The 18,759-nt window shown below is 39.1% G+C and overlaps 4 protein-coding genes across 9 annotated transcripts; 2 read left to right on the top strand and 2 right to left on the bottom strand.

Moving 5' to 3' along the window:
* The first annotated feature begins 10 nt into the window (after positions 1-10).
* Positions 11-4,003, top strand: LOC132198241 (zinc finger protein 678-like). Of its 2 annotated transcripts, none has more exons than XM_059622160.1 (9): positions 11-147; positions 894-1,065; positions 1,125-1,262; positions 1,318-1,376; positions 1,427-1,784; positions 1,849-2,406; positions 2,518-2,802; positions 2,880-3,233; positions 3,517-4,003. In XM_059622160.1, exons 2-9 carry the CDS (start codon positions 937-939, stop codon positions 3,880-3,882), a joined length of 2,247 nt encoding a protein of 748 aa, XP_059478143.1. In that variant the 5' UTR covers positions 11-147; positions 894-936; the 3' UTR covers positions 3,883-4,003. The 2 variants fall into 2 exon arrangements, with proteins under 2 accessions (XP_059478143.1, XP_059478142.1); XM_059622159.1 differs by lacking the exon at positions 11-147 and adding an exon at positions 208-355.
* Positions 4,004-4,044: 41 nt separating this feature from the next.
* LOC132198239 (cyclin-dependent kinase 12) lies at positions 4,045-11,648 on the bottom strand. Of its 5 annotated transcripts, XM_059622155.1 has the most exons (16): positions 11,356-11,648; positions 10,899-10,938; positions 10,260-10,811; positions 9,191-9,619; positions 8,709-8,831; positions 8,345-8,608; positions 7,857-8,181; positions 7,222-7,684; positions 7,001-7,164; positions 6,744-6,940; positions 6,487-6,691; positions 6,154-6,428; positions 5,858-6,004; positions 4,860-5,040; positions 4,686-4,800; positions 4,045-4,631 (listed from the first exon to the last, which is right to left on the bottom strand). In XM_059622155.1, the coding sequence occupies exons 3-16, from the start codon at positions 10,793-10,795 to the stop codon at positions 4,291-4,293; spliced, it is 3,765 nt and encodes a 1,254-aa protein (XP_059478138.1). In that variant the 5' UTR covers positions 10,796-10,811; positions 10,899-10,938; positions 11,356-11,648; the 3' UTR covers positions 4,045-4,290. The 5 variants fall into 5 exon arrangements, with proteins under 5 accessions (XP_059478138.1, XP_059478139.1, XP_059478137.1 ...); XM_059622156.1 differs by lacking the exon at positions 10,899-10,938 and having other exon boundaries at positions 7,857-8,178; XM_059622154.1 differs by lacking the exon at positions 10,899-10,938.
* Positions 11,649-11,943: 295 nt separating this feature from the next.
* On the top strand, positions 11,944-16,059 carry LOC132197232 (N-acetylgalactosaminyltransferase 7). Its single transcript, XM_059620378.1, has 11 exons — positions 11,944-12,278; positions 12,628-12,836; positions 13,013-13,179; positions 13,232-13,439; positions 13,492-13,668; positions 13,724-13,841; positions 13,893-14,018; positions 14,070-14,291; positions 14,352-14,450; positions 14,828-14,953; positions 15,024-16,059. The coding sequence occupies exons 1-11, from the start codon at positions 12,150-12,152 to the stop codon at positions 15,165-15,167; spliced, it is 1,725 nt and encodes a 574-aa protein (XP_059476361.1). The 5' UTR covers positions 11,944-12,149; the 3' UTR covers positions 15,168-16,059.
* Positions 15,881-18,682, bottom strand: LOC132197231 (mediator of RNA polymerase II transcription subunit 17). The gene is made up of 9 exons (XM_059620377.1): positions 18,461-18,682; positions 18,227-18,400; positions 17,814-18,133; positions 17,578-17,763; positions 17,316-17,521; positions 16,929-17,213; positions 16,580-16,870; positions 16,374-16,522; positions 15,881-16,325 (listed from the first exon to the last, which is right to left on the bottom strand). Exons 1-9 carry the CDS (start codon positions 18,550-18,552, stop codon positions 16,115-16,117), a joined length of 1,914 nt encoding a protein of 637 aa, XP_059476360.1. The 5' UTR covers positions 18,553-18,682; the 3' UTR covers positions 15,881-16,114.
* Positions 18,683-18,759: the final 77 nt, after the last annotated feature.

Below are 18,759 nucleotides of genomic sequence, written 5' to 3' on the forward strand. Positions count from 1 at the left end.
ATGCGCCACGCCAGCCATTTTTGTTTCTGGCCAGCTTCTTCCTTGGATGACCTTTTTCCTAGCTCTTTGCAGCTCTCTTTGGTTTCGACGAGGATTTCTCTCGGCGGATCCTCAAGGAGCAAATTCAAACCGAGTCCAGGGCCCAAGGTAAATGTTATTGCATGCCGAAATCGAGTAAGACCAATTTGTTTGAAACTCGAAATTAATGGAGAGAGACTGGACTTTCGAATCGCTTTGCCGTTAAAAGTGATCGCCATTACTGTGCGAGTCGTGATACGTAGCAGCTTCGGACTGACATCATTTAAGGATGGCTCAACTTAAATTTAATTTAAACCATAATATATCCTCGTCCGTGGTAGGCTCCATAGATTTTTGCAATTTAGGTCCAAGACGGGTAGATCTAGAAAGTCCAGACATAATAGAGAGAACGCGAAACGCAAACTGAGATCATTTTAATGCCGAGATGCTAAAAATAAAATAGATATAAACACAATTTATTATAATTATATTAATTTAACCTTTCTCGTCCATTATCAACAATTAATTATTGCCAATATAAAAATTAATGAGATGTAATACGCAAAATAATGTAAAAATCCTTTTTTTACACAATAAAATAATTTAAAAAATTATTTTTCGTTAAATTTGTTATTTTAATTTATAAGTGTCAAAAATGTTATGGATATATAATAATTTCATTTTATGTATTATTTCAATTTCTACATGAATAAAATATGGTTCATATGAATATAAGCGGTATGAAAAGTGAATTCATAAAAATTAATTGACATTAAAATAATATAAATATCGCGTAATTAACAAGATATGTATGCAGTTTTTTTTTTATTATATTTTGCTCTTCAAAATCTACATGCACTTATAATTTTTTTTAGACGTCTCTGATTGTCCGCCCCAAGTTTAATGACTTGAAACAAGATGACACAAGATTTGCAAACCATGTGCCGCACTTGCGCCGGCTCCAGCACCAACCTCTTGCCAATATTTGGTCACGATGGAGTGGAGAAAAAGCTTCAAGATAAGATCAACAGCCACCTCCCCATATTAGTGAGAAATATCACCCTCCCATATTAGACTATGTAATTAATAAAAGTAATGTTTTAAAGGTGATGGAAAATGATTTGCTACCAACCAAAATCTGCTCGAGGTGCATCTTTAGTCTGGAGGCAAGCATTGAATTCAAGAACATTTGCAATAAGGCCGACGAAACTCTGAAAAATATTCTTGGCGAGCAACAACCGCACGTAAGTTTTCACTAGGGAGCCGATTAAAATATTTTTAATTCTTTTGAAAATGTAGTGGAATGAAATAACAGACGAAATTGTGGATCATGGCAAAGGAGATAATATGAGTATTGAGTAAGCAAATATTTCATTCAAAATGTTTTCTTTTAATTATACAAATTTAGGTGGGTCAAATCTGAAGATAAGCAAGAAGTTGTATTTTGCGAGTCGTGCAACATTTTCTTTGCCAACATGAACAGTCTGCTCATTCACAACCAGACGTCGCATCAGCCTCAAGCGACTCTTATTATTCCAACCCTTGATCCGATGGAGTCAGTTTTTTACAATGAGGTGGAAATCACCAAAAAAACTAAAAAACGTCAATTGCTGCCAAAAATCAGTCTGCCCCTGATGCAGCCTGCCAAGACATCTGAGCTGACCGTCATAAATCCTCCACCTCCGAAAAAACCGAAGTCAGTCTTGCCCCCAATTATTAAATTGTCTCCTACACAGTCAAAAAGGATCCAGGAAGCTCCAGCACAAGTAAGATATTTAATTCGCAATTTTTTAGGTATGCATTTTATTATTATTATTTTTTAAACAACAGATTCCTGTGAAAAGTACTTCTAAAATTCTAAGTGGAAAGAGGTTGAACATTCCAAGCACCCCGATTAATTCTGCTGATGGTGGCGATCCGTCCCTAGGCCTGTCCGAGTTGGAGAACAAGTCCTTAATAATTCCACCTCTCTTTGGTGGGAGAAAGGAAGACGCCTTGGACGTGGCCGTCTTTGTTCCCGAAACGCAGCCGTTTGAGTTAGGCAACCCACTAGAGGAGAGTTTGCCTATTCATGTGAACATTCCTGCCGAGTACTCATTCCACTGCGACAACTGCAATCGCGGCTTCAAAAACAAGGCCCTGCTCCGAGACCACATCATTCGAAAGTACATTTTGACGGACGCTGCCGAGTTCAGTCACGAGTGCGAGGAGTGTGGCAAAAAGTTTCCTACCACTTATAGTCTGAAGGCGCATCTGAGGAACAAAAGAGCGCGCACCATCAAGATTCAGTGCGATATTTGCTTAGTCCAGGTGACCAAGAAAGACTGGTCGAACCACTTTGCAGTTCACAATAATCACGAGCGCTTCAAATGCTTGATCTGCCAACAGGTGGGTTGAAATTTGTTGTTAGCAGTCAGGTTCTTGACTTTTTTTATACTTTTGGAACTAAAATTGAAATGTTTCCCATCTCTTTCTTATTGCTGTTTATAAAAATTGCAGACATTTGGCAGCAGTTCACAACTGAATCAGCATTCCAGTGTGCACTCAAACATGAAGTTCACCTGTGACATTTGTGACACCGTCTTCAATAGAAAGTCCAATCTGCTTAGCCACAGAAAAATCCACACCGAAGCCCTGACTGATCAGTTGAAGTGTGATATTTGCAACTACCAGAGCAACGACCGCTATTACATGATGCACCACCACAAAGTCCATTTCAGTACAGATCTGAACGCCTATTTCTGCCCCGTCTCAGACTGTTCGTTCAAGTGTGGAGATTTTCAGGTAATTAGGAATTGTTAGCTTTAGACAGCCACATTAATTTATGTTTGAACTTTACTAACTCCGTCTTAATAATTTAGGACTTGCTCGTACACAGCACAAGCCACACAAGAGCGGAACTAAATTTGTACACAAAACGGAAGAAGCGTGGTCAAAGAGTGTCAAAAACTCAAATTCCACCATACTTGTGCTCGGTCTGCAAAACAAATTTCACCAGACCACTCGAGTACAGTTCGCATGTCAGCCAGGAGCATGGTGTCGAGCTGATGGCTGGCGAGGCGATTTTTACGTGCAACCACTGCCTGGAGTGCTACAGCTCCCTTTTAGATCTGAACGAGCACCTTGAGAGGCACCCTGAGGCTCACAAGTACCCTTGCTCCAAGTGTCCAATGACCTTTGCTGTTTTCAACAACCGAAACCAACATTTGGCAAGTGTAAGTTGGAAGGACTTCTACTTGCAGAAATTTTATGCGTGTTCGTTTATTTTATTTTATTTCAATTATGTTGATTGCTTTAGGTTCATTTAATTAATAGGGAACCTTTAACAACTCTTTTTTTTCATTAGTAATGATTTTTGATAAGATTTTGTCAATTGCAATTTTATTTGATAAAATTTTTCGCGAAGAGATGATGAGAAATTGAATTAAATCTACCTAAAATGAAGTTCAATCTATCATTATACGGAAGTGTCTTAATTCACATTAATTTTGATTACAGGTTCATAGCACAAAATTTGAATGCGAGATCTGCCAGATGTCCTTTATGACCGTTTTCAAATTGAAAGAGCACATGCCGGCACACTCGAACATCAAACCCTTCATCTGCACAACATGCGGAAAAGGATTCAAAAGGAAGAGAACGCTTGGTGAGCACCAGAAGGTGCACTCTGGTGTGAAGAGGTTTATATGTGAGCATTGCAACTCTCGATTTAGATGGAAAGGAGACTTGGTGAGGCACGCAACCAGACACACTGGAATTAATTTGTACCACTGTAGCGAGTGCGAGTTCTCGAGCAACAAGAGAAAAGAAGTCGAGGCGCACATAGGTGAAAATCACTCTGTCATTGTAGATATGCAGGCTTAATTTTTTGATGCTGAAGTAATTGAAATGATTTACTAAGTTTGAAGCTTATTTATTGAAAAAATTTTGTGTGTCAATTGTAAATAAATATAAGTTATGAAGTTTGAAGTAAATGAAAGCCAAAGTTTGATAATATCTTTTTTCTATCTATTTCAATTTATGTATACATCAATTTCCACAAAAAAAGATTGACATGCTCCTTTTGAAGTAAACTCATGTCATAAGAGATAAAAGCACTGCAACAAAGTGGCATGTTTGGGGCTGAACATAGGATACGGGCACAATTCACAAAAAATGCAGTTGGTTTCAGGCACTTTCAATATAAAATTTAGAACTTGTCCTCAAGATTGGAAATACGTGAAATTACAAGAATGCAAAATAAATTAGATTTCAACAAAAATTTCATTTGATTCACCTGGCTGAAGTGTGCCAAGAAGTGCCCGCAGTTGGTGGATAAGACGGGAAGTGCGCTGGTAGTCCAACAGGGACCTGGTTGCCTCCTCTTTGGAAGGGTCGGGAGGTGCCGCCCATCGGACTTGGAGATTCGTTTTTCACAGCACTGTTCGAGAGTTCGGCAGGAGGGAAGATGCCAGCTGTAGGCAGCATGTGGCGCCGCAGCAGCTCGTGCAGGGTACTCTTGACCCCTTCAGTGGCCAGGACAGAATGAGAAAACGTCTGGGCTGTGAAGGTTGCCGAGGCGTTATCTCCAGAGTAGGCAGCGTGTGCGTTGAATGTCTCAGTTTTCATTTCTCCTGGAATTCAAAAATTTAGGGTTTATAATCAGGGTCAAGAAATATTTTTCTTACTTTTAGGATCGTTGAAAATAGGGAAGTCATTCTCTACATGTTGGTTATAAGAACTGACAGCGGCAAGGATTTCTCTGTGCATCGAGTCCAAAAACTGCTTGCAATTCTGATCAATCTGAAATGGCATCAAGATATAATTTAAATTTCCTATTTCTAAATTTTCAATATTCTTACGTCTTCTATGTTCAAACTGAGCAGCTGTCTCATTGTGACTGGTTTACCGGAAGCCAGATTCTGAGCGACGAGCACCAGTTTTTTTATGGTGTCCCTACTGATGGGCGAGTTCGACCCAGACGTTGGCTGTGATCCACCACCCAAGGCAAATCCCGCTTCTTTCTTCAATGCTTTTGATGAGCTATTTTGAAATAAACACACCAACCCTGGTCAGTATGAGCCTATTTTGAACTAGTGGCCATTCAACTGTTACTCTAATTTTAACGATTTAAGATTTTAAAATATAAAGAAGCATTAACTTAGATGCGTTGGCAGTTGGCAGCCAAAAAGAAGGTTATAAATCTTGCCCAAAAACTGAAAGCGCATCATCTACGATTGCCCTGAGCCTGACACCATTTTTGTTATCTGTCTAAACTACTAGCCTACAATCCCCAATTCCTAATTAACTTTGGGAAGTAATTAAATCTCAGTAAATAAATGAAAAAAAAATTTAAAATCCATGCCAATCGACTAAAAAATAAGAGTGCAGAAATGAAATAAAGAGAAAATAAATCAAATCAAATATTTGCGTTTATTGATTCTACAAATCAGGTGATTATGAGTGAGGCACAGCGTTTTGGGTGAACGATTTCCAAATGTAACAATTTATGCATGAGCTTTTAATCTTGACAACAATAACAATGATCACAATGATTCTTACAAAACATGGGGGATTATTAGGACAGAGCAGCCGACCCTTCTTTCATTCAGTCAGTCGGGCTCAGAAGTGAAAACTTGAAATATTAATATTATTTAATGTAGATTGTGTTCTCAGGAAGAGCAATGAGCACCTGTGTCTCTCACCCTCCGTGTACAGTTACAAGAGACCAGAACAAAAAGTTTCAACAACTAATCGATACAAGTTCCGACCAGAGGAGACACATGCGTTTGATTGACAATTTTAATAAAAAGTAACTTTAAAATTGTAACTGCATGCAATATCGAGTCCTGAGACTTACCCTCCGGAAGGATCGTCATTTTGCTTGTCTCTCGGTTTGCCAGGAGGAAGGTGGGCCAGCGACTCCTGTTCACGCAACTGCCGCCGTCGTTTCTTGCTCCACAACTCGTGACAGTCTTGCCAGGTAGGCAATTGGGGAGGGGGTAATCTGCAAAACAAAAATAATAAGCTTGACTTTTGTAATATTGTCTGATCTTAATTAAATTAGAGAGCAATAAAATTATATAATAAATTGATTTGAAGGAGTTTGAAATCAATCTATTTGAAAACAATTGTATACATGAAAAAAAAACATACCTCATCTGCTGCTGATCGTACTTCACTAACCAACTGCATTTGAGGGCATTCTCTGCAGTGATTCGTTTGTTTGGGTCAAGACACAGCATACTGTCAAGCAGCTCAAGAGCACCTGCTGGCATGAACATGAACTCTTCTCTGAGCCGACGGCGGTATATTTTTTTAGGCTTGAATGTGTTGAATTGGGGCAGTCTAGTTATTGAGGGCCACACTGCAGGCATTGGGGTACCACACAGCCTAGATATGGTTTCAAGCTGCATGATTTCAGTGTTGGCCTAGAAAATGTCATTAATTTGTAAATAAAAAAGTGGTTAAAAAGATTTTCCAAAATACCTGGAATAGTGGTTTCTTAGAAAAAAGCTCTCCTAAAATGCATCCGCAACTCCACACGTCGATGGCTGGCCCGTACCTCTCCTCCCCAAGCAAGAGCTCCGGAGGACGATACCACAGGGTTATCACTTTGTTTGTGTAGGGCCGCTGACTGTCCTCTGCATTGTACAGTCGGGCTAAACCAAAGTCAGCCAATTTCACTTGGCCCCTGAGAAATACACGTTCAGCTACAAGCTCAAAAGACAAAGAGGCAGGCGTACTTATTGTTCATTAAAATGTTGCTGCACTTAATGTCTCTGTGGAGGAAATTTTTGCCATGGCAGTAATTGAGCCCATCCAGCAACTGCTTCATTATGCTGGCATTGAGAATTTCGTTGAAGTCAACCATGCCCGACTCCAGCAAACCCATCAGGTCATGGTCCATGTACTCGAACACAAGATAAAAAGAACCTTTGTCCTAGAGGGGAGGAAACTTTAGTACTTCTACATTTGACAAAATTTTAAATTTTCACATTACCTTTTTGAAATCTAATGCATCTTGTTTATCAGTCACGATTTCCCGCAAATTCACAATGTTTGGATGGTTGAGTTGCCTCAAGATTTTAATTTCTCTAACTGCCGTAATTGGGAAGCCTTCTTTTTCGTTTTCTAACCTAACTTTCTTCAATGCAACCATGTCACCTATAGGTAGATTGCCACATAATATAATACGAACTAAAACATCGTAAGAATACAAACCAGAAATGTTATCCTTTGCTTTATACACTTGGCCGTATGTGCCCTCGCCAATCTGGTCGATAACCTCAAATACGTCCACACATCTCTCTCCCCAGTCTTTGCCACCTGGCGCCATTGGTCCTAAGTCATCCATATTTCTGCCAATGATCTTTGGGCGCTTGAGCTTGAGCTTTGCTCTGAGAGCCAATCTTGCAGGCGAAGATGCGTCATCATCATCACCCTCTCCAGGAGGCATCGGCAGGTCTTTTATGCTCCTCCGCACCTGACCAAGCTTCTTCGTCGACATGCTAGGTTCGGGAGAGGGGGAATCGCCTCCACTTGCAGGAGAAGTGCTGTTCAGGAAGTCATTCTGGTTCATGCCAGGGGGCATTGGAAGCTTTGTGAGGCTTAAGTTTCTTGGAGTGTGCAGTTTGATTGAAACTGGTCGACGGGTTGGAAGGGTTGTAGGGGCAGTTGCATCAACCTGAAAGTGCACAGGAGAAATTTTGTAAACCAACTTTTGGAGCAATTAAAAGCAGCAATTTGCTGTGCGTCCATATAGATGTGGTATATTGGTTTAGTATTTACCCCATTCAGACAGACGCAAAACAAATTTAAATTTAATGTTTAGTTAATGGATTTGAGAAGTCTCATACCTGGTCTGGAGGAGGTGCCGGTACTGGTGGTGCAGTGTTCGGCCCATTGTCAGATGGTACAGGAATGCAATTGATGTCCTCACTGACGCTCGACTTTTCGCCTGCAGGCTTCTCGCCTTCCTCCTTGATATCCTTCAGCACAGCCAACTTCATTGCCTTTTCACGGTTCTTCCTATCCTTCAGCAATTCGGCAAAGAGGCTGGTGCTGCTTACGTTGACTTGCTCACTAAGTACTTTTGCTCCTGGTGACTTGGACCTTTTCCTCTGACGTGGTGATGCTCTCCGATTACTTGATCTGCCATAGCTGGGTGATCTTGAATACCTGCTAAAATTTTTCAAATTTTCAAATATCTAAAGAAATGTTATTTATAAATTACTTTAATTATTTATATGAAGATTTTACTGGTATTAAATTGCATTGTAAAAGAATATAGATTGATAAAATAATGATAATTTTCTCTATAGGTACATTTTTATTTTTAACTGACCTCCGTCTCCCGTTAGGTGAAACTGGCCCTCGTCCAGGAGAAATACTGTTTCTTCGAGGTGACCTCCGTGGCGAACGTGGAGGTGTCCGCGCCTGAGGCGTCCCTCTTCGAGATGGCGACCGTCTGGGAGAATAGCCTCTGGGTGGAGTTTTGCGCGGTGGAGGAGACCTTGGCCCAACAGGAGGCGTTCTGTGACCTCTTAGAGGAGGTGACCGAGACCTCCTCCGGGGAGGACTGCGCGATCGACTCCTGATTCTGCGAGGTCTAAAGATAATAATTCATAAATTTATTTCTTTGTTCACGTTAATTTTATTTATTTATTTTTCTTTTTTAAAGAAGATGAAATTATAAAAAAAGCTATTACCTAGGAGACCTGGAGCGAGTTTTCCGCCTACCATTTGTGTATTTTCGAGCTTTTTGGGAATTAGAAGCAGGACGAGGGGGACATGCAGATTGACTAGAGGCAACCTCTGTTGATTTGGGTTGCCTATTTAAAAACAAATAAAAACATGCTTGTAGCCAACACCATAATAATTGAATCATATCTTTGATATACTATATTAGGTTGCAAAATTTACATGGCAATCTTCTTTATCCTTATAGTGCACTTCTTTTGGACAAATAAACAAAAATAAATTGCTGACATAATATTATAATTTGTTTAGCGTTCTTTATGTTAAAAGAATTTGCATTTTATCAATTGTGGTTTAAAAATTGTAGAATTTAGAAATTTCAATAAGAAATCCAGTAAAAATTGTAATTATACAGCAGACAAGGCAAGATAGGATCAAAGAAAAACTGCAGAAAAACTACCACCTGCAATGAATTTTTGAACACTATATTTACCTATCTAAAGGACTTCGAGGTGCATCATCAGGCGGGGACATCGGCCCTTCTGGCCACTGACTTCCGCCAGCCTTGTGTCGAGGAGGACTGTCTGGTGATCCAGGACTCCGGCTGTACCTCCTCCTCTTCTTTTTCCGTCTACTAGGGCTTCGGGAATGAGTCCTTTTCCTCTCTTTCTTATGCCTTTTCTTGTCTCGCCTCCTTTCGTCTCTGGGCCTGCGATACTCTGAAGACGAACTTCGCTGTTGACTGCGAATCGCATTCCTCAGCAGCTGCATGGGGGACGGAGGGGGTGAGGAGGGCTTCAGTGGAGGAGTTGCTCTTCTGCTCGGACTACTGTGCTTGCTGTACTTTCCTGGTGATGGTGGTCGTTTGTGTGGCGGAGACCTTTCCCTGTGTCTTGACCTTGACGGTGAAGACCTGGAGCTTCTGAAAAAGAACAGATTTGAGCATATCAATTCATCATTCAATAATGGGAAGGTTCCAGACAAAACTGCTAATTAACTCTACTGCGATAGTATCAGAGAGATCAGAAACTGATTAAAATGTTCCAAAAGTTCATCTCACATTTCATAAAAATATGAAATTAATCTGATTTTGAGAAGACAAAAACATTGAAGCCTTATATTATATTTTTAAAACAAAATCAAGGTGTGGTGGAGTACCTATTTCTTCTAATTTTAGTAATATAATAATATTATTAAGTTGATCTTTTGTTAAAAATAAAAAAATGGAATTGAAGGCCCAAATAGCAAAGATAAAATAATAATTTTTAAGAGGTTTTTACATGGTTTTACTGAAACTGTGTGAGAAAAACTTCCAGGTCAGTTATGTAGCTCTGTTTGCCCTAGTTTGCCAAGTTTTTCTAGCACAGTTTCAGTAAAACCACGTAAAAACCTCTTGAAAATTAAACCCTGAAACTGCTTTACACTTTACAACATAAACAAAGACACTACACTCATTAGAAAAAACACATGCACCTTTACAATTATCTGAAGGATAAAATAATACTTAGACAGATGTAAATAACAGAGAAATAATTTAACAAGAATTTTCCCATCATTTGTACCTTGAATGGGAATCCACAGGGGACCGATGGCGAGGAGGTGCCTCTACTGGTGACCTGTGTCTAGGCACTTCGACTGGGGACCTATGTCTCGGCGCTTCCACTGGGGATCTGTGTCTTGGAGGCTCAACTGGCGACCTGTGCCGTGCAGGTTCAACTGGTGACCTGTGCCGCGCAGGTTCGACCGGCGACCTGTGCCTGGGCATGTCTGGGGGCGACCTGTGTCTAGGCGGCGGCGGTTCAGCAGGATCGACGTGTTTTTTCGTGAAGGGCACAGGCGGGGGCGAATTGACTTCGCCGTCGCTCAGACTGATTGAATCGTCACTCTGAATTTCGCCAGCCTCAGGACCTGAAAGGTCTTGCGAACTGACGTCGGAGTACTCGACAAGCGGCCCTCTAGCAACATCGACTTCTCCGCCCTTGCCGCCCCTTTTCCTGCGGCCCTTTCTCCTCTTCTTTGGGTGCTTTCTGCGAGGACTGGAATCGTTCCTGATGCTTATTATTTTACCATTTTTGTTTTCATCTCGGTTGCTGGGCATGGCTCGGGGCAATCGGCTGGAAAAAAACAGGCGTTCGATAAGTCATACTCAGCGAGCCGGTATCGCGCAATGTCGGCTATTAGATTAAATTGATCATAGTCACCTAGATTAGTCAAAATTCGCCTCATTTTGAATTGCAATATCTGCAAATTATTGATCCAGTCAAATTCGGGTTAAATAAACTTTAAAAGACTGAGGGAAATGATAACGGTTTGTTTTACCAAGAGTGACAATAAAATTGATCGGTGTGTACTCTGTGACGTCACGCAGGACGAAATAATTTTCACTCCCGTTGTTGAATAAATAATGAGCCGATTTGGAAGACTACGAAAATTTTAAAAGCTTGGAATCAATGATGATTGAGAGAGGTTCAGGATTCCAATCAATTTTGTTTGATTGCTTCAAGAGTTACGGGGTAGGTCGGTTGTAAACAAAACGTCTAGAGTAACTACGCGACGCCATAAAAATAGTGCTTTTAACCCGTTAAAAAGCCCTTCCAGTTACAGGAAGAAAGAAGAATTGTTAGAAAGGGTTAATTAACGTTGAATAAAGGCACTCACCTAGTAAAATGCACAACAGCGATGAACCTTCCAGAACTACAAGGTGAATTCCATCATTGCGGACATTCGGAGCCGAATTTTCAGACGTCGCGATCTTGTCCAAATTTCTTTTCTTTATGTTATTAAATTTCAAAGGCCAATACTTTGGTATGTTTAGATTGAAATAACTTATTAAATTTTGACTGATGCTCTTTTTATTGAGTGATTTTAATTGATTTAGATTAAATTTCAAGACTTGGCATTGAGAGCCGAAAACTCCATTGGTTTGGGAAACAGAACAGAATGATAATGACGTCACAGACGAATCATTGCTGCCACCTAGTGAATATTTAACATTTAGTCGTGGTGTCTTATCGTCTAGTGACATGCCATTTTCTCTCTATGAAGATGATTTTTTTTATTCAGATCATATACTTTTAAGTTTTAAAAATTAAAAAAAAAATGAAATTCCTAAAAGCAAATAAAAAAGGAAGCCCAAGCAAAATATTTATAAATTTTGTTACTGTTTTGTTGGCGTCATTGGTTTTTGAAAGAGCGAGCCAAAAGTCCCCACTCCTGCCGCATCAAAATTCTAAAAATCTTTCCCCTTTGAATTGAAATAAATGTAAACATAGCAAAAGTGACGATAGGTGACACGTCCGCGCCGGGGTTTCGTGGTTTAGTTTGCTGTCCACTGTTGCGTCCTCGTAATCAGATGAGGTGTTCGACTAGCTGTAGCTGCATGCAATTCTCCACTCAAGACATATCTTCCAAGTGAATTTATCAATAGTTTCACGAGAAATTGAACGTGGACCATGTCGGCCATCAGATTCAACAAACGTATCCTGCGCTACGCTTTGATAGCATTCTTCATCATACTTTTCCTTTACGTGCTACTGTCCAGCAACAGCAAATCTACGCATTCGACGACAGCTATCAAAAAGGTTTAAATTATTAAATAATTAAAAAACAATCAAAAATTCATATTCAATACGTGGCCTTAATAATTTCGTTTATGCTACAAATATTGCCCCCTTTTTCCAAAGTTATGAATATTTCGTTTCTATCACATTATTCACATAAAATTATTTATACAAAAATTAATTTTGTATGAAACCAGCAGCAAATTTTATCTTTGGAAATAAAAACTAATAATTATAAAATTTATCCTTTTTATTTGAGTAACCTAATATACCTTAAAATGCATACATAATTTAATGCACAATATTAATTTATCACATTTTAATTTTTTATTAAACACTCCTTTGATCACATTTATTGTATGTTCAACAGAAACCATGGATAACTCCTGGAAAGCTTGGAAATTTTGAGCCAAAGGAAATAATTGAAAGGGAAGGCCCCGGCGAGGGAGGAAAAGCTCATTATTTGAAGAAAAGCCAGGAGAATGAAGCCGCTACTTCTCTGTCGGCATATGGCATGAATATGGCTTGCTCGGATGAAATTTCTTTGGACAGGACAATCCCCGATTTGAGGATGGACGAGTGAGACTTTTTTATTCATACTACATTAATAGATCACAATCAAGGTGCTTGTGAGATAAGATAAAATTATGAATTGATTGGTAGCACACATACCCTAAAATTGTCATGAGAGTTGGCACTTGTGAAAATTGACGAAAATAATTTGATAGCGGAATCTAATCCTTGGTGAATGACAGGTGCAAGTACTGGAACTACCCTGAAGATTTGCCAAGAGCAAGTGTGGTCCTCGTATTTCACAATGAGGGGTGGTCAACCCTTTTGCGAACTGTCCATTCTGTCATCAACAGAACTCCACCCCAGTTTTTGGAAGAAGTCCTCCTTGTTGACGACTACAGTGACAAGGGTCTCTAAATTATTTGATTTTTTGACTGGAAAATTAATTATTTTCTGCTTAGAAAACTTAAAAAGCAAGCTGGAAAATTATATTCAAAGGTTTAATGGAAAAGTCCGACTGATTCGCAACTCTGAGAGAGAAGGTTTGATTCGAACAAGAGTAAGAGGTGCTGAAGAAGCAAGAGGAGAAGTAGTAATATTCCTTGACGCCCACTGTGAGGTTGGAACTAACTGGATTCCTCCTCTTCTTGCTCCCATTTACTACAACAGGTTGAAAAATAAAATAAATCAAAATCACTCTTATATATTTTTCAAAATTTAGGACTGCAATGACCGTTCCAGTCATTGATGGCGTTGACCACGATCATTTTGAATATCGTCCAGTTTACCAAGAGGGGCAGCATTTCAGGGGCATTTTTGAGTGGGGAATGTTGTACAAAGAAAACGAGTTGCCTGATCAAGAAGTTCAGCGTCGAAGCCACAACAGCATGCCATATCGGTGGGTTTTTATTTAAAAGTTACAAAATTTCTTAATTTCATCAAAATTTATTTAGATCACCGACTCATGCTGGAGGATTGTTTGCCATTAATAGAAATTACTTTCTCCAAATTGGTGCTTACGATCCAGGTCTTCTTGTTTGGGGTGGAGAAAACTTTGAGCTTTCCTTTAAAGTATTACTTAATTATTGTAAAAAAATTTCTTAATTAATTTTGTCTTGTTAGATATGGCAATGTGGTGGCAGTATTGAGTGGGTTCCTTGCTCCCGAGTTGGGCATGTCTATCGCAGTTTCATGCCTTACAACTTTGGCAAGCTTGCTGAGAAGAAAAAGGGACCACTTATTACCATAGTAAGTTATTTAAAAATTTGTAAATTAGAAATTATTGAATTTCTTTTCTAGAATTACAAGCGAGTGATTGAAGTGTGGTTTGATGAAAAGTTCAAAGAGTACTTCTACACTCGTGAGCCGTTAGCACGTTACCTTGACATGGGAGACATATCAGAGCAGCTGGAACTTAAAGAGAGGCTGCAGTGCAAAAGTTTCCAATGGTACATGGACAATGTAGCATATGACATGAGAGAAAAGTACCCTGAATTGCCACCTAACATTCACTGGGGCGAGGTTTGTTTTCTGCTTTTTAAAGTGTCTGGTTTCTCTACAGCAAATTAAACTAATTTTCAGTTGATTAACAAGGCTACGAAAGAGTGCATGGACACCATGGGACACGCAGCACCCACCCTGATGGGTGTTTCAACTTGCCATGGCTGGGGAAATAATCAAGTAATTTTAGATTTTTTCATTTAATTTTAAAAACACTATTCAGCAATGAGTTTTTGAATAATGCAATAGCATATTTTCTTCTCTAAGTATTATAAAAACAAACTTTGGTATTTTTTTGTTTTTGTAGGATGAATATGAACAACAGGTGAGTCATGAAACAATGCAATCTAAGCTTAAACTAACAGTTTGTGAACTAATGACATTCTTTTGGTTTAATACAGTATAACTCATTGCTAATTGTGTTTAAACTGCACTTGTAAAATGTATCCAAATATTTTGGCTGATTTGCTTCTAATTTTTCTCTGGACGATGTGTTTGAAATGGAGATTAAACCAAAAATTAATTTTTCTACTTGAAATTAATAATTTCTCTTATAGCTCATGAGGTTGAATGCTAAAGGACAAATCGGAGTGGGTGAAAGGTGTGTTGATGCCGACCGACAAGGCATCAAGCTAGTTTTCTGTCCATTAGGCAGTGTCGATGGACCCTGGCACTATGACGAGGTCAGTATTTCTCTAGATTTTTTATTAGAATAATTTCTTTGAAAAAAATTTTTCTTAAAAAAAATTTTAGGCTGATAAAACTCTAATGCATCGAGAAATGCGTAAGTGCATTGCTCTGCACCCTCAATCGAACAACCTGTCATTGATGCCCTGTGATCCCATCAACACCTACCAGCAATGGGTATTCAAGGAAATCCCCTCACCATGGCATTAATTAGTGCGTCGATAATATAATTTTCGTTGTTTTCCTGTTGAATTTACTGCCGACAAAGAAGTGTGCACTTGCCATAGTGACACTTGGGATGGGAACTCTTTTTGAGTTTGTGACATTTTCCAATTACTGTAACTGTGATATGGCCATATAAGGGGATATGAAACAGGGTTCTGACTAAACTGGTTGTTCCAAAAAACAAATTTCAGGCAACAACTTCAATCTAGATTTATAAATCATAATCAAATTTTGAATTAGTGGATGTGAAAGACAAACAATTAAAATGTTTCACTTCTAAGACCAAGAAAGATTTAATATAAAAATAATATCACAAAGTGCATGATCACATTTCAGTGATGTGAAAAGTGCTCCTTTGAGAATGGCTGATTAGCTATGATATTAAATGTTTGACTTAGCAACACCTTATTAATTCTAGAGCACTGCTGGTATATATTTAGCTAGAAAAATAGTAACTTGACTTGTTACTTTTAATTCTTTCTTTGCTCCGCTCGCTCTGTGCTCAAAACTATCACCTGATTACATGAGACAAATCGCACAGCATATCATGGTAGTGCCTAACTTTCTTTCACAGTATTCATTTCAAGGTTTATATTAAGATTTGTTTAGAGTGTTTTTGCACTTTTTATCGTGGCACGAATTTATAACATTCATTCAACTTTCACGAGTGTATCTTGGTATTTTTTTAGTGTAAATGACTAAATGTTTACCCTTTATTATTGGTGTTGGGGGTTTTGTATTTATTTTCCTTTTTCAAGTTTATTTTGTTAAGTTTTCCATTCAGTACTTCATGTAAAACTGTCTGTCTATTTCAAATTTGTTAAAATGAACATTGTAGCTTCACAAAATGAAAATAAAGAAGTTATGGCGATAAATTCAAAATTATTTATTATCTATTATACACAACATAAATTTTATGTTTTATGGAATAATTAAGAACTTGTCAAGCTTGCCATCAATAATTCCATTTTGTTAAGGAAATTTTTCCCTTCCATTTTATCCCATCTTACTTCTTTGTAACTTCCGCCGAGATTTTCCCACTTCCGCTCTTTGACTAACTGCCCTGGGAAGAAATCTTTTCTCGGGGATTGCGCGATTGCAACTTGCACTCCTGATTTTGGCTCACAACGAACCGATATCAACCTAAAATAAAAATACTTAACAAATAAATTTGTATATGTTGTGAGGTACCTCTCTCCAGTTGGCGATGCCAGAATACAACTGCTAGCATTTCCAAGGGGCTCCACTGACCCTATTCCAAGCTGAGAACTGTTTGCCAGGCATTGCCATCCCATACACTTTGCTAGATTTTGTACAGCAGTGATTTGATGTTGATAAACCTAGAGAATTTTATACTTTATTTCTGACGCGTATTAACTATTTTTGGAAATTTTAACCTGGCAAAGAATAAAATCTCTGAGCTCTTGCGACTCATAGGACATATGGACAACTCGTCCGTCCCTTGTGATGCACTTGATTGCCTTTTCTCCAACTCGAAGCAGCAGAGACGTCCTACAAATCGTGTCATAGCCATGAGCAACGATATTGATTTTGACGCAGGACTGGGTAGGCGAATTGAGTGCATTCCAGTGTGATGTGATAAGTGGGTCTTTAAACTCCTTTGCTAGTCTGTCCAGAACGCACAATGTCCTGTCCCTAATGTTGATGTGCTGAGCTTGTTGAATAACCTGAGGGAAAAATAGCTTTGAATAAAATGAAAGAAAATAATAATAATAAAATGCATACTTGTTCAAGCATGGTTTGCGTTTGAGTCATCTGCAGAAGCTCGTATCTGTCTGAAGCACAGGGCCCAGCCAAACAACGTCTTTTGCTTGGGCCAATGGGTCCAGAGGAAGGATGAGGGAATGGGTGGTGAGTATTCTTGTGGTGCAGCTCTCGAAGCAACTGGTGCAAGGTGTGTTCGAGGACATGATCGTGCCCGTTGCTTTGAGGAGGGGGTGCTGTCGTTTTGCCATCAGTTGCAACACCACTGTGACACAATCCAATTACTAATTGTACACCAGGAAGAACCTAAAGAGAAGAATGAATTTTTTGAGTAATAATTAGATTCCCAAGTAAAATCATTTTGAATAGTTTAAAAAATAAATTAATAAATAAATAAATAAATATTACCGAAGCAATGATTTGATTGCCAACGACCATATGAGGAATGGGTGACTGGATCTGCACGGCATCTTTTGCAAGCTGGTTGAAAAGCTCTTTGCAGAAAAGAACATTTTGAGCAGCTTCAAGTTTTGGTTGCCAGTACATGTCAGGTATAGCGTTTGCTGTGCTTGGAGCTGGCATGTTCAGCTTGTTAGAACACAAAGTCTCTTGGTCTGTTAACATTTTTTTGAAAGATTGAAAAAAAAAATACAGTCAAATAAATGTGTACCTTTTTGGAAGTAAACTTTGATAAAAGCAACTCCCTGGAGTTCACTTGGGACAGTGACTCGTAGAGCCGAAACTGCCTTGCTTGGAGCACTAGCGTTTGGGGAACACGGTGGACTCAAAGGGTTCTCGGGGTCGTCTTCAGCTTTGGTCACTTCGAAAGTTCCGTTTTGAGCGAATTTCGATCCAGCTGTTCAGGAATAATTAATTATTGTACTAAATATTAGACTTTTAGATTACCAGTCCTATAACTCAAGTCTCCGATGATGGTGTTGGACACCTTTTTAAGCCGGAAGTTTTGTCTCAATCTGAGCAACTCGACGTGGAAATCAGGAGTACTTGTTCTGTTCCTCAGGGCTTCAGCCTGTGAATTTTTCAAACGGTCGGCACCCGACAAGAGAACAGACGCTGCGCCTCCAAGAGCCTTTTTCCTTGCATACACCTGAACCATTTGCTTCTGCTCAGGTGGATCCTGAGGCACTGGGTCTAGGACCATGTAATGCCGCTCCTTAGCAATGGTTAGGACGTCAGCAAGGACGGATGCTTCCGTTAGAGCATTTCTAATAAAAGCAAAAAAATACAAATTATTACTTCGGACAAATAAAAAATGTTTTATTTTTAAAAATAAAAATAGGTCATAATTATGTATGTACCTTAGCTTGTTTCTAACAGAATCCCATGGCCACAATGGTGGTGCCTTTGACTGGTCACCCTCCTCTTCATTTTTATCAATTTCCGCGATGTCCTTGTTCAGATCTTCAGGGCCCGTTTTGGCAAAGTCGATTTTCTGTGCTAATTTCGTCAAATGTTCCGACATTGTCGGGGGCCTGAAATTTAAATTACAACATTAATTTTTTTAAATACATTGCCGGCTTGTTGATTCATACGCTTGGTAAATTTCTTGGCCATCGTAAGTGATTTCCTGGATCTGGTTTTCAATCGGCGCCTCCACCGATATATTCACCGAATAAGCTGACATTTTAAGTAGCTTATTCCCAAATCAAAATCTTAACTCTTGCTCCAATTTTATCAAAGCTTTCTAGTTCTAGCGAGAGGATTTCCAAAATCCCAAAAACTTTCGTCTTTCGTTGGTAAACAAATTAACAAAAACGTAAACAAACCGATTACCGGTTTATTCCTGGAGAAATTACCGGTATGGATAAATTATTTCAACCGAAAACCGAAA

Source organism: Neocloeon triangulifer, unplaced genomic scaffold, assembly GCF_031216515.1.
Source record: "Neocloeon triangulifer isolate White Clay Creek 2 clone unplaced genomic scaffold, ASM3121651v1 ptg000012l, whole genome shotgun sequence".
In the NCBI taxonomy this organism is placed as follows: Eukaryota; Metazoa; Arthropoda; class Insecta; order Ephemeroptera; family Baetidae; genus Neocloeon; species Neocloeon triangulifer.

What these genes read in the sequence shown, in the direction of transcription:
- LOC132198241 (XM_059622160.1), top strand. Translation starts at nt 937, where the DNA reads ATGACACAAGATTTGCAAACCATGTGCCGCACTTGCGCCGGCTCCAGC. An exon ending in ACAGCCACCTCCCCATATTA is followed by an intron (nt 1,066 to 1,124) that starts GTGAGAAATATC and finishes AATGTTTTAAAG; the next exon opens with GTGATGGAAAATGATTTGCT. An exon ending in AATGCTTGATCTGCCAACAG is followed by an intron (nt 2,407 to 2,517) that starts GTGGGTTGAAAT and finishes TAAAAATTGCAG; the next exon opens with ACATTTGGCAGCAGTTCACA.
- LOC132198239 (XM_059622154.1), bottom strand. Translation starts at nt 10,795, where the DNA reads ATGCCCAGCAACCGAGATGAAAACAAAAATGGTAAAATAATAAGCATC. An exon ending in CCTCGAAGTCCTTTAGATAG is followed by an intron (nt 8,832 to 9,190) that starts GTAAATATAGTG and finishes GTTTTTAAATAG; the next exon opens with GCAACCCAAATCAACAGAGG. An exon ending in TATTTTCAACGATCCTAAAA is followed by an intron (nt 4,632 to 4,685) that starts GTAAGAAAAATA and finishes TTTGAATTCCAG; the next exon opens with GAGAAATGAAAACTGAGACA.
- LOC132197232 (XM_059620378.1), top strand. Translation starts at nt 12,150, where the DNA reads ATGTCGGCCATCAGATTCAACAAACGTATCCTGCGCTACGCTTTGATA. An exon ending in GCTCCCATTTACTACAACAG is followed by an intron (nt 13,440 to 13,491) that starts GTTGAAAAATAA and finishes TTCAAAATTTAG; the next exon opens with GACTGCAATGACCGTTCCAG. An exon ending in ACTTTGAGCTTTCCTTTAAA is followed by an intron (nt 13,842 to 13,892) that starts GTATTACTTAAT and finishes TTGTCTTGTTAG; the next exon opens with ATATGGCAATGTGGTGGCAG.
- LOC132197231 (XM_059620377.1), bottom strand. Translation starts at nt 18,552, where the DNA reads ATGTCAGCTTATTCGGTGAATATATCGGTGGAGGCGCCGATTGAAAAC. An exon ending in TCTGTTAGAAACAAGCTAAG is followed by an intron (nt 18,134 to 18,226) that starts GTACATACATAA and finishes TGCTTTTATTAG; the next exon opens with AAATGCTCTAACGGAAGCAT. An exon ending in CAAAGTTTACTTCCAAAAAG is followed by an intron (nt 17,522 to 17,577) that starts GTACACATTTAT and finishes AAATGTTAACAG; the next exon opens with ACCAAGAGACTTTGTGTTCT.